General features: G+C 38.0%; 1 protein-coding gene across 1 annotated transcript; it reads left to right on the forward strand.

The window, feature by feature from the left end:
* The first annotated feature begins 218 nt into the window (after positions 1-218).
* Positions 219-11,569, forward strand: LOC113543667 (long-chain fatty acid transport protein 6). The gene is made up of 10 exons (XM_026942065.3): positions 219-771; positions 1,349-1,555; positions 2,461-2,619; positions 3,835-3,959; positions 4,096-4,290; positions 4,537-4,627; positions 5,887-6,085; positions 8,559-8,656; positions 9,765-9,895; positions 10,139-11,569. Exons 1-10 carry the CDS (start codon positions 288-290, stop codon positions 10,313-10,315), a joined length of 1,866 nt encoding a protein of 621 aa, XP_026797866.3. The 5' UTR covers positions 219-287; the 3' UTR covers positions 10,316-11,569.
* The last annotated feature ends 901 nt before the right edge of the window (positions 11,570-12,470 follow it).

Consider the following 12,470-nt stretch of genomic DNA (forward strand, 5'->3'; position numbering starts at 1 on the left):
GTCTTGTGTTAAAATAAGACAAATTAGTAGCCTATATTTGAGTATTTTTTGTCAGAACATTAGGTATTTATAGTGTAGACTAGCTTCACAGTTTATGTGAATATTTGCTTTTGAGAGTTGACAGGTCAGAAATTGCAACAAGTCACTACAATACTGAACACAATGTAATGAGCTCGGCTGTGCGCATGCGCCGTAGCGCGGGATGGTATTTAAATATAGGGATATTCCAACTCAGTACAGAGAACTATCAACGCCTTGTGCAGCGCGAGCCTGTCTGTCTTATAAGGATGATTTCTTGGGTATTTTCAATTTGGACGCTTTTTGCCGGAGTTGCCGCTGTGTTGTTTTACCAGAGACTGTTTTATCCTTACTTTTGGAAGGACTTTATGTATTACTTAAAGGTCCGAAAGGTCGGGAAGGCGACGATGGCGAAGATGAAGCGCGGGGTTCTCACCTATCTCGACCGCTTCGTTGAGCAGGCGAACCAGAGTCCTGAAAAGCCGTTCATCATTTTCGAGAAGGAGGTTTTGACTTACATGGATGTGCACCTAAGGAGCAACAAGTTTGCGAATGTTTTGCGGAGCGAGGCGGGTGTGAAACACGGTGACATTGTCGCGCTGTGGATGAGCAACGAGCCCGACTTCGTGTGCGCGTGGCTCGGGCTGAGTAAACTGCACTGCGAGGTGGCCTTCCTCAACTCCAACATCAAATCCAAATCCCTTCAGCACTGTCTACAGAGCTGTGGAGCCACAGTTCTCATCGTGGGATCTGGTATTACAGCACTGAACATTCACATTTCACATTCAGTGCGTGCTGATTTTCAGGGCCAGCTGTCAGTCAGATAAACACTCAGACTTTGCCCAGAAATGACTCCCTATTTCAGCTCTAACATTACATTACATGATGTAATGCTATATAGAGCACTTATATATAGGGTCTAGGGAGCCTGTTGGGAGTGAGCTATAATCTACCACGTAGCACATTCAGCACAGAGGAGACACAGCTGGATTTCCTTTTCCCACAGGTCTGTAGTCAGTGCTATTTGGCCTGAGGATCTTGTTGGATCTTGTAGAACACCACATGCCAAGCTGTGTGCTGAAAGGACATGCTTTTTCAAGAGAAGTAACATTTCTTAGAACCTGGATCTCAACGTTCTCTTAGGACCGAAAGTTTCCACCCAGATCTATAGCCTGTAGAAAATTTAGCACATCATGGGGTTAGAGTAACCACACACATTTCGAAACCCAGAATTATACTTTTGCTAAATATATATTTGGGTTGTGCTTGTATGTTGTCTAAATATACTGACATTCAGTTGTGTTTAAAGTGTTTTTTTTTATTCCCATAGATTTAATCCCACTTTTAGACGACGTCCTGCCAGTTCTATTGAATAATAGCATTAATGTGTGGGTAACTGCAAAGAGCTGCTCACATCAGAGCGTCAGAACGTTGCTGGACAAAGTAGAGCTGGCCTCTGAGGAAAAACCACAAGTCGACTTTCCCCTGCCAAATCTCACGTCCAACTTCCTGTTCATCTTCACCTCAGGCACCACAGGTACTGCTCAGCTGCTTTCCTTATGTTCATGGGTGGAGCAAGTGGTTAGTGGTGGTTTGGGTTCATGGAATTTTGCATACTGAAATGTTTTTGGACAAGTTGAAAAATAGCCGTATAGTCAGGCCCACCCTAATCCAAAAAAAAGCAACAGCCCATTAACCTCCCTGCTTTTGTGTGTACTGTTTACGTGACTCGTTGACTTGTAACTGCTTACTGTTTTTGTGTATTCTTCATTTACTCAGTAAATGAAGCGCTTCTGATCAAGACAATGTTTGTTTTTAAATCTAATGAGGTTCGTTTCAAGAAATTAAAGAAGCAAGAATTCCTCTATCTGTATCTGTTTAGTGTTCCAAATATATTTATTTATATCTGTATCTGGTATTCGGATCTAAGTCTGAAGTGGGCGTAGCCTAAACCAGATTTTTATCTTGTTTATTTATGAACCAACCCTGGAAAACACTGGAAAGACCCAGAGACAGAATGCACACACATGGTATGTGCATTCTGGCTTTGACAGTTTGTCAAACTCATCTACATCACTTGCATTTATTGGTCTCAACTACATATTGCAGGATATTTTTGTTTTGTTTTGCTTTGTTTTTTTTTGTTTTTTTTTTTGGTTACTTTGTGTGGGATTCAAGTCCCACCTCCAGTCTCAACCACATTCATCCTGTTAACCTTTCTGACAAGCCTTCTTTAAAAACTAAACAGACAAACAAAGCAGTTAATATTCAGTTAAAGCCCTAATGTAAACGATTTATGTACCAATTTCTCTTAATTTGCTCTTTGGACAGACTATTCTTACAGTATCTGAATGAGTGAAAAATGTTAATAGAGATATTAAATAGCATCTTATTGTTGCTGCTGGCTATCAAGAGTATATTCATTTGTCATCTTTAATGTAGGACTTCCAAAAGCTGCTCGGATCAGTCACATCAAGGCTGTGATGAGCATGGTCTTCTTCCGCATGTGTGGGGCCAATAAAAATGATACCATCTATCTCACTTTGCCACTCTACCATATGGCCGCCTCTCTGCTGGGTATTGGCGGATGCATTGATCTAGGTATGGAATTTCAGGTTTACCATGTGAGAATATGAGTGATTTTTTTTTTTATGAAATAGATTTAGAAATGTATATACTGTAATGTAAAATTACAATAAAGAAGCCAAATTGCCCTTTTAAACCTGATATTTAATGTAAGATAAATGTGTATGTATAATGATGAACACACACCTTTGTGGCACAACAGTGCTACTGTCTTATTACTTTAGTTGTTGATTGTTTAAATGTATCTGGACTGTGTTCAAGCTGAGCAATAGTGATACAATAGTGTGTATAGTTTATGGGGTGTCTCTTTTGAGACCTACAGGAAATACCTAGCCACATTGCCCTGAGGAAATGCATGCATTTCTGACATGCACAATTCCTGGAAGTTTTTATATTAAGTTTAGGAAAGACTGTGAAAATAATTTAAAGTGGTTGGTATATAGAGATGTTGTTATTAGGGTTTTTTTTGTAAAAGTTTGTTCCATGGAATTGCAGTGTTATGGTTAAGCTCCAAAAAGTAAAATCACAAGGATAATTTGCTAGAGAACATTAGTATTCGATCAGTTCAGGGTTTCCCGTAAATGGGAATTCTCAGGGTAAACTGGATTCAGCTTAAGAAATGAATGATGAACAGCAGTATGTAGCAGGATGTACCTAAATGTGTAGCTTAAAGGAAAACTCCAACAGAACAGTTTTAACACAGCACACACCTGTGCTGATAGGTTCTCATACTTCTACAGGTACGTGAAATAGTTCATATGTAAAGCATTTAAAGGATGGAGTCCACACACATTAGGCTCTGTTCAAACATTAACATCAGAAACACTATGGACCATTTAATAATGACAATATAGCCTAAATAGTTGATTCCCTGCATCAGGGATCTGTCATTAGTCAATACAGGAAAACAACTGAAAATAAGTGTACATGTATCCATAAGTAAATATCCTTCTCCAAAGATTTAATTATAAAAATCATTAAAAACCATTAGGTCCTCATTTAACTCTTTTTTAAAAATTTATTATTATTATTATTTTTTGTTATTGGCAGAGTGAAAATAGACCAACACGTTGAAAAAAGTTTAAAACAAAAAAAAATTAACTCAAAAGTGTTCACGTTTTGCACTACTGAGGATCACATGTTGATTATAAGTATTAATATGCACAGTGTTCAGGGTGGATAGTTCCTTTAATGTTACAAAACCTCTTCAGCTTACTTATTTGGTCACAGGAGCTACATGTATTCTAAAGAAGAAATTTTCCGCCAGCCAGTTCTGGAATGACTGCATCAAGTACGAGGTTACTGTGTTCCAGTATATTGGAGAGCTCTGTCGATACCTGATCAATCAACCCAAGGTAGGTGCAGTGCTGATTTGTTATGAAATCAGTTTTCTTTATTTTAGGACAGCAAGCAGTGTCTTCTGTTATGCAAGAGCATACCCTGACTGCACTTACCCATTTCTTTTTGCTAATCTGATTTAATCTTACATAGACTCCAGAGGAGATGGCACATAAAGTGCGCATTGCTGCAGGGAGCGGCCTTAGAGCAGATGTCTGGAAGGAGTTTTCTAGACGCTTTGGGAAAATCCGGATTTGCGAGGCGTACGGTTTGACCGAGGCTAGCATTGGCTTTGTTAACTACACCACTGAAATTGGACCCATCGGACGAGCCAGTTATTTCAACAAGGTTAATTGTGATTTTCAGACTTTGAGGTTGACCATATTTTCCAGGAAAATGTCTTTTAATAAAGGCTGTGGCTTGTTCCTAGTACAAATTATAGCTTTGATTTATCTGCTTGGTTCATTATAATTTGTACAATCTGAAATAATAATGTAAACCCTTTGGCTATACATTGGTATTAATTGCTGAGTGTTTAACGTTTATTGTGACTTCTACAATAACATCTTATTTTTACCATTTTTTGTATTACAGCATAGTCTACCATTCGAATTTTTGAAGTGTGACCCAGAAACGTATGAACCTATCCGAACAGATAAAGGGCGCTGTTTGAAAGTGAATAAAGGTGAGAAGTCTGATGTTATGTAAGGAATAACACACGACAGACCATCTTGTTATACAGAAATAATGCACACTGGGGGCTGTGATGTGGCATGACAAGCGGAGTGTCACTACGCCCCACCCCGAAGTGCACTATTTTCATACAACAGCACTTTCTGGAGTGTTATTCCACTTATACCAGAGCGATTAGCTGTCGTTTATAATGTTTAATTTAGTAATGTATGAAACATCACATATTTTAATGCTTTTTAGTTCAATTTAATGTTGTGGAACGTTCAAGAGACAAGTTAATTCCTGTTCTCACTTCTGTCATAGACGCAATAAACAGTCATTCCCTCACCAGCCTTGCTCTCTTTTTCTCTGTCTCTCTTTTTTCTCTTTTTCTCTTTGCTTGATCAGATCTCTCTCTCTATCTCTCTCACTCTCTCAAAAAAAAATGCAGCTGGAAAGTGTAAACTACTCTGTCCTGAAGACTTTCCTGTGCTGATAAACTTCACAAAACACCATGACTGTTACATAGTGCATACAATAAACAACAAACAGTAGCATATTAGAACAAGAGCATTAATATTAACCCACCATTCATGTTACAGCCGGAACTACTTTGCGAGCCTTGCCGTTAAACGAAAATAACGCACACCTTCTGACCTTCTGTTCGGATTCAAGCATTCAGCTGCACTGTGGTATAAGTAAAGAATAAAACACAATGGAGCATGCTGTTATAGGAAAATAATGCATACTGTGTGTGATGCATCCTGACGTGAAGGGCAGTTAGTGTTATTACCATGAAGTTGATTATTTTCCAATAACAGCATGTCCTGAAGTGTTTTATTCCTCTTGTACCACAGCAATTTGCCAATGGTTACTTGGTTACCAGAGACTCATTCCATAAATGTTAAACATTTCCTTATAGAAAGCTTCACCATACCAACAATTAGGTCTTTGTTAAGTAACAATATATATATATTTTTTAAAGTCTGTTTATTATTAGTCATAGATTATGTGGAACGTCCGCCATATAAGTCCCTGTGAAGGATTTGTTGCTATAGAAATGATAACATTAGCATTAGTGCTTTATAAACCATAAGCTAGCACTATTGTCAGAGCTGCTGTTATATAAAATTAATCAACACCTTCTGACCAAACAGATTCGAGAATTCAACAGTGCTGTGGTATAATAAGTATTTTAGGTCATTTATCTGTAGCTGTTAGATTTTGTAATAAGAGGAAGTTGTATCTTGTCATTTGATTCTGTTGTTTCAGGTGAAGTTGGTTTGCTGGTTGCCCCGCTGTCTTTCACCAACCCTTTTCTTGGCTACGCGGGGAACAAAACCATGTCTGAAAAGAAGCTGCTGAGAGATGTGTTTAAAGAGGGGGATGTATATTTCAACACAGGAGATTTGATGCTTCAGGATCATAGAGACTTTGTCTACTTCAAGGACAGGATAGGAGACACATTCAGGTATTACATTGCTGTGCATTTAGCTGCATTAGGTATCTTTTGTGTTTCTTTCTGGTTGGCCACAATTTCTTAAAGCCATCAGGTCCAGGTCTGTGACTTCTCTTATACTGACTTTTCCAAGGAAATTTTTCTAAGGAATTTTTCTAAGGAAAGTCTTAGCACTTGGACTCAGATCCTTTCAATTACAAGATGAGATTGGTTAATGCAAAAACAGCACATAAATAAATTTGATTAGTGTATGACTTGCTTTCTAAATTTAGCATTAGAAAAAATATTAGAAAAAATGCTTTCCACAACTGAAATCATCTGTTTCTAAGTAGTTAGGGAAGTACTTGGAGAAAAACTTCTTAAATTTTGCCTTGTCTTGCTTAAATTATTTCCATCCTTGAACAGTTTCTCCACGAGCTCTCTGCACAATATATTATGTGTCATTTACTTTTTTACATTCAAATAAGTTTCTGAATTTAAGATTAATGTGCAGCCATTCATCAAAATGGGCGTCAGTGTAAATGCTAACACCCCGCGGCATTTGTAAGGCTATTGGCCCTTGTGTATACTATCCCTGATTCTAGTCTTCATGTGAATGAAATCACCCTGCTGAGAATGCTTAGGACAGAGCACCTCCCATCCCTTCCGCTCGAATGGAAACCATGGCCGAGACTAATAAACATTGGCAGTGTTTCTAAAGGACCAGGCCAAAAACCAGGCAGCATTCATTCATGAAAATGCCAGAAGTGACGCAAGGCTCCTCTTACAAAGCCAGTTCTGGAGATGGCTTATCAATAGCGAGTAGTGTACTTTAGAGTAGAGTAAATGAGATCAACCTCAAGGCAGGCTGGGAGATTCCTGAACGTGGCATGTTAATGGAGAAAATGCTACCATGACAGAAGGATGGGAGAACAGTAATCTCATTAGCAAGCATGCCATCAGATCAAATGCTTGGGCCCTTCATTGAGGATACCAAGAAGCATGAGGGCACAAAGGGGCTGTTTGTCTTGCTTGGGTTTGGCAGGTCATGACAAAACACTGTGCTAATGTATAAAATCTTGGCCAAAATTGTTGAATGTAGACCAGGCTGATCCTAGAGAGAAAGTGTCTTATTGGGATTTTCCCCCCAGTAAGAATCTACAATTAATTAGTAATTTTTTATTTTATTACTGAAGGAGGTGGAGATTGATAATTGTAGCTGTCTAGAATGTTGCTATTTTTTTAGATCCTCATCAGTCCTGTAACTTTTGATGCAATAACATTGCAAACAAAGATCTCTGGCCAAAGAATCACCTTAATAGTAAGGAGGAAAAATGGTGAAGAATGATTGGTGTTTCTGAACTTTTACATGCTAGTGAAGCAAAAGTGTACTTGCAAGGGCCTAAAACACCAACATCCTTGTGTGCCGCTGCAGCTTACTTCACTCCATGTACACTATATGGCCAAAAGTATGTGGGTGCCTGACCATCACAGCCATATGTGAACCTTCCCCAAACTTTTGCCACAAAGTTGAAGGCACATGATTGCCTAGAATGTGTTTGTTTTCTGTAGCAATAAAGTTTCCCCTTCACTGGAACTAAGAGGCCTAAACATGTTCCAGCATGACAATGCCCCTGTGCACAAAATGAGGTCTATAAAAACATGGTTTGCTAAAGTTTGTGTGGAAGAACACGGGTGACCTGCACAGAACCTTGACCACAACCCCACCCAACACCTTTGGAATGAATTGGAACACTGACTGCACACAGGCCTCTTTGCCCAACATCAGTGCCCGACCTCACTAATGCTCTTGTGGCTGAATGGGCAAATTCCCAAGCAACTTTCCAAAATCTAGTGGAGGCTGTTCTAGCAGCGAAGGGGGGCCCAACTCCATATTAATGCCTTTGGAATAGGATGTTCAACAAGCTCATATGGGTGGCATGGTCAGGTGTCCACATACTTTCGGCCATATAGTGTATAAAGTACCATATGCAGTCATTGCCTAGGACAAAATTCTTTCCAACTGGACCAAAATTACACCTCATGTCACATAGATGCTTTGTTTAATTTGACATGTTTTTTTCATAACGTTCTTTGTGATCCTTTCGAGTGAGGCACAAGACTAATAAAACACACATGTACACTAAATTTTAAACCATTGGTATCAATCCTTGGTCCAGTGTAATCAGTCATGTTAACAAATATTGCCATCTAGCGTTTCTCATGAGGGTTACAAACTAACCTCAGGGATACAAAATCATTACACATTATACACAGTATATTTTCTTATTTCATGCAAAATAAATTCTTACTTAATAATTCCGCTTTAGGTTGATGAGCTTTATGTGCTAATAATAAAATAAAAATGAATAATACTAACATAGGTTGTTTATTTACTGTATAGTTTTACCTCCCATTGTTTTTTTAATGATCTCTTCCTACATATATATATATATATATATATATATATATATGTGTGTGTGTATATTTCATATTTGGCTGACAGATGGAAAGGAGAGAATGTGGCCACCACTGAGGTTTCTGAAGTTTTAGGCTGTTTGGAGTTCCTGGAGGATGTAAACGTCTACGGTGTCACTGTGCCAGGTTTTTAAAAGTCCTCTTTGACCTTATAAAACTATTCATGTTCCTCTGAAGTTGAGACAAGCTTGCATACAATTTAATGGTTCTCTTTTACAGTCTACAAAATAATGTGGTTTATATCATTTCAATTCAATTGTATTTGTGTAGCACTTTGAACAATAGACATTGTAACAAAAGCAGATTAACAGAAATTCGTTCGATTTCGATCTCTAACAAGCAAGTCAGCGGTGAGAGTGGCAGGGAAAAATGCCCTGTGATGACACGAAAAGAACCAGATGCTTCTGGGGGACACCAGATAGTGGGATTATAATTTTTTAAATAATTTTTTATTCATACTCAAATTAAGATAAGATAAGATAAGATAAACTTTATTGATCCCACAGTGGGGAAATTCACTTATCAGAGCAGCTCACAGACAGAAAGAAAAGTAAAAACTATAACTATATATGCACCCTTAGGAATAATAAAAGAAATAAGATTATATAAAATTTATAAAAATATTGCACAGATGAATATCACAGTAATGCAGTGTTGTAAGAAATAAAATTATATAAAATTATAAAATATTGCACATTTGAACATTACTGTAATGCGGTGTTGTAAAGTCTGACAGCCACTGGTATGAATGACCTGCGGTAGCGCTCTTTCCTACACTGGGGGTCTAGCAGTCTGCTGCTGAAAGAGCTACACAGGGTCTCCACATTCCCATACAGGGGGTGAGAGGTGTTGTTCATAATAGATGTCAGCTTGGCTAACATCCTCCTCTCACCCACCACCTCCACAGAGGCCAGTGGGCAGCCCAGGACAGAGCTGGCTCTCCTAACCAGCTTGTTCAGTCTCTTCCTGTCCTGCTCTGCACTGCCTCCCACCCAGCAGACTACAGCGTACAGAATTGCGGGGGCCACCACATTATCGTAAATTAACCCACTACCAAAAAGCAAATGTATATAGGTACACAGAAATACTACTCAAATTCTAAAGAAAAAAAAAAACATAGTGATCTTAGATTCATGTGAAAGGTAACTTGCAGACCTGTGTTTGAGTATCAGCTAGGAATGGAAAAACATGCAGCATATTTTATTAATCATGAATAGTCCTTGTTCATACTCAGGCTACGAGGGAAGAGCAGGGATGGCAGCTGTGGTCTTAAAGGAAGACCATGACTTGGATGGAGAAAGCCTTTACAATCATTTGGTACAGAACCTTCCAAGATATGCCTGGCCATGGTTTTTAAGAGTCCAGGTAAGAGAATGATAAAGATTAATGCCTAATAAATTACTTTTTTTTTTTTTACACATGGTATAAAATCAGTTAGCATATTGTGCATTACTGTAAACAATGCCCTGAACATCTTTCCTCCAAATTTTCATTTTCCAAGTTTCCACTGTCTCAGTGTTACTGTAGCTAGTCTAATTTATTATATCAGGGCTTTTAATGGAGAGAAGACGTCTGTTTCAGGACTCCTGCATTCCTTTTCATCCACAGGCTTTCTTGGACGTGACAGACACCTTTAAGCAGCAAAAGAAAAAGCTAGTGGAGGATGGCTTCTGTCCTAAGGCTGTCCATGCTCCACTCTACTTCTTGGATAGCTCTAAGAAAACCTACATTCCCCTCTCTCAGAGTGTGTATAATGACATTGTCTCAGGCAAGATACGACTCTGAGCCTGTCATTTACGGACTAGTGAAGGATTGTGCATCTGAGTTTGGATTGATCCACAACGCAGCACATTAATCACTGTTTTTTTCATTTTTGCAGGGAATACTGTCCAGGGTTTGCATTTGAGAGCTAATGTATTTTTATAATACTGTAACTTGGACCTTGGAGGAAAACACTGGAAATTTCTCAAAAGCATTGTCACTTTTCACAGTGTTTTAAAAGTACTTTTTCATTTTTGTGGTAAATGTTGGAGAACACTGTGAATTATATTGAGAATATTCCATGTGGAAGCCCATGGGAGGTCATTCCTGCACCATGACTTGCTTTAAGAGTCCACATTTCGCCTATTGAAATTTTCAAAAATTAAAAAAAAAAAAAAAAAATTCAAAGATCATATTGAAATTTTGATACTTTGCCAATGTACAGTTAATTTTTGGAGAGAAAAGTTGGAACTTTTTCTGCATAAGTATTTTCAGTGTTGGATTTTTTCCTTTATAACAAAGTAGGGATTAACTTTTTTCTGCTTTGGTTTAGTAATTTCATTTAATTATTTTTAGCAACACTGCACAGCAGTTTTTATTTTTACATAGCTAACTATGTAAATACATGCTATGCTGGATTTTCTAACTCATTTCATTACTTTAAGACTGTTTAGTAAGAATGATGTTATATGTTTTTGTTTCTAAAATTAGAATAGTTCTGATCTTTTTCTATAATTGTGGTAGTAGAACCAAACTCATTCTAGTACAGATCAGTCATCATGTATAAATGTTGATTCAGTCTATTATACCAAGTGTATTATTAATACATGTAGAGCCAAATGTAGTACAGGCAGGGTTTATAACATGGCCGAACTGGCTAATATAGGTAGGGATTAAGCAAAAGACAAAACATCTTGGAAAATAAAATCAAACACTAAACATAATACTGATACTGACTCAGTAATGCTCAATGGGACACTGGCAAGACTTCGCAAAGACAGAGTGCTTGTAAAGTGAATGTGTATGTACAGTGAGACACAGCTAATGTTTATTAGTAGCCAGGTGATCAAGAGCAGAGTAAAATCTGGACCGGATCATTTGAGGATCTGCATGCGTCAGTGAAAAAATGCTATGAAATAAAACTGCAAGAATTCCACCTTTAATTCAGTCAGCCCCAGAATAATTTGCTCAAGGTTCAAAAGTTCAAAAGGTTATGAAAAAAAGACTGTGTTTAATTAGCTTAAACATGCAAAAATAAAAATAACATTTTTACAATTATTGGCACCTCTGCATTTTTTTTTCCTGGAACCTCTGCATTCATACCTTTTGCAACCTCCTTTTGCCTTCTGCTAAAAGCCCCATGTTGGGCCAGAGTCCCAAGCTCCTGGTTGTGTGACTCCTGGCTGGGCATAGCTCTTTGCACTGTGTGTATACTCTAAAAATACCAGTAAAAATAATAACTTTTCCTCACTAGAGGTCAGCAGAGATGTACTGATTTCTATGTGAAACATCTTGACAGACAGCCATGCTGGAATTCCACACTATGCAATGTGTTGGTTTAATTGTATTCTGGCCTGTAAACACACACATCACTGTCTTGGCAAACAGGATGCAACTTAACTGTAATCAGCATAATGCTACAGGGCATCAGAGAGTGTGCAACGACAGATGAGGAAATTACAGATTAGCCTCTTCTACACAAAACACAATGTACATACCACCTATTCCGTCTTATATTTATGGCAGACAAATGTACACAAGAGCTGTGTGTACATGTAATATACCTAGAAAGCTGCATATAGTGTGCTCTTTTACTCTAAAAATAATTGTGGTCCATTTATGTACCTTAAATAACTTTTACACCATATCCACGATTCCATGTGAAAGATAGTAAAGGTGGTGTGTATTGTGGTGCTATGAGTGTATCAGGTGTAAGAGCTACTGTGTGCTGAGAATGTTTCACCACCCAAATAACATCTGGTCCTACACTCTCAGAAAAATGGGGTACTAAACTGTACCTTTCTTGTCACTAGAGTGTACATTTACTACATAAACGTGCCAGTAGTGTCTCTGTAAAGCTTTAATCTAATAACTAATTACGGCCCAATTATGTACATTAAATAATTTGCAAAGGTACTCTACTTTTTATATGCATGTTTCCATGTAATAAAGGTGTTGT

The sequence above is a fragment of the Pangasianodon hypophthalmus genome, chromosome 17 (assembly GCF_027358585.1).
Source record: "Pangasianodon hypophthalmus isolate fPanHyp1 chromosome 17, fPanHyp1.pri, whole genome shotgun sequence".
Classification (NCBI taxonomy): domain Eukaryota; kingdom Metazoa; phylum Chordata; class Actinopteri; order Siluriformes; family Pangasiidae; genus Pangasianodon; species Pangasianodon hypophthalmus.

Bases quoted from the DNA above. Each gene is read 5' to 3' on its own strand.
- LOC113543667 (XM_026942065.3), top strand. From the start codon at position 288: ATGATTTCTTGGGTATTTTCAATTTGGACGCTTTTTGCCGGAGTTGCC. The intron at 4,291-4,536 runs GTTAATTGTGAT...TTTGTATTACAG, and splicing joins GAGCCAGTTATTTCAACAAG to CATAGTCTACCATTCGAATT. The intron at 9,896-10,138 runs GTAAGAGAATGA...TTTCATCCACAG, and splicing joins CATGGTTTTTAAGAGTCCAG to GCTTTCTTGGACGTGACAGA.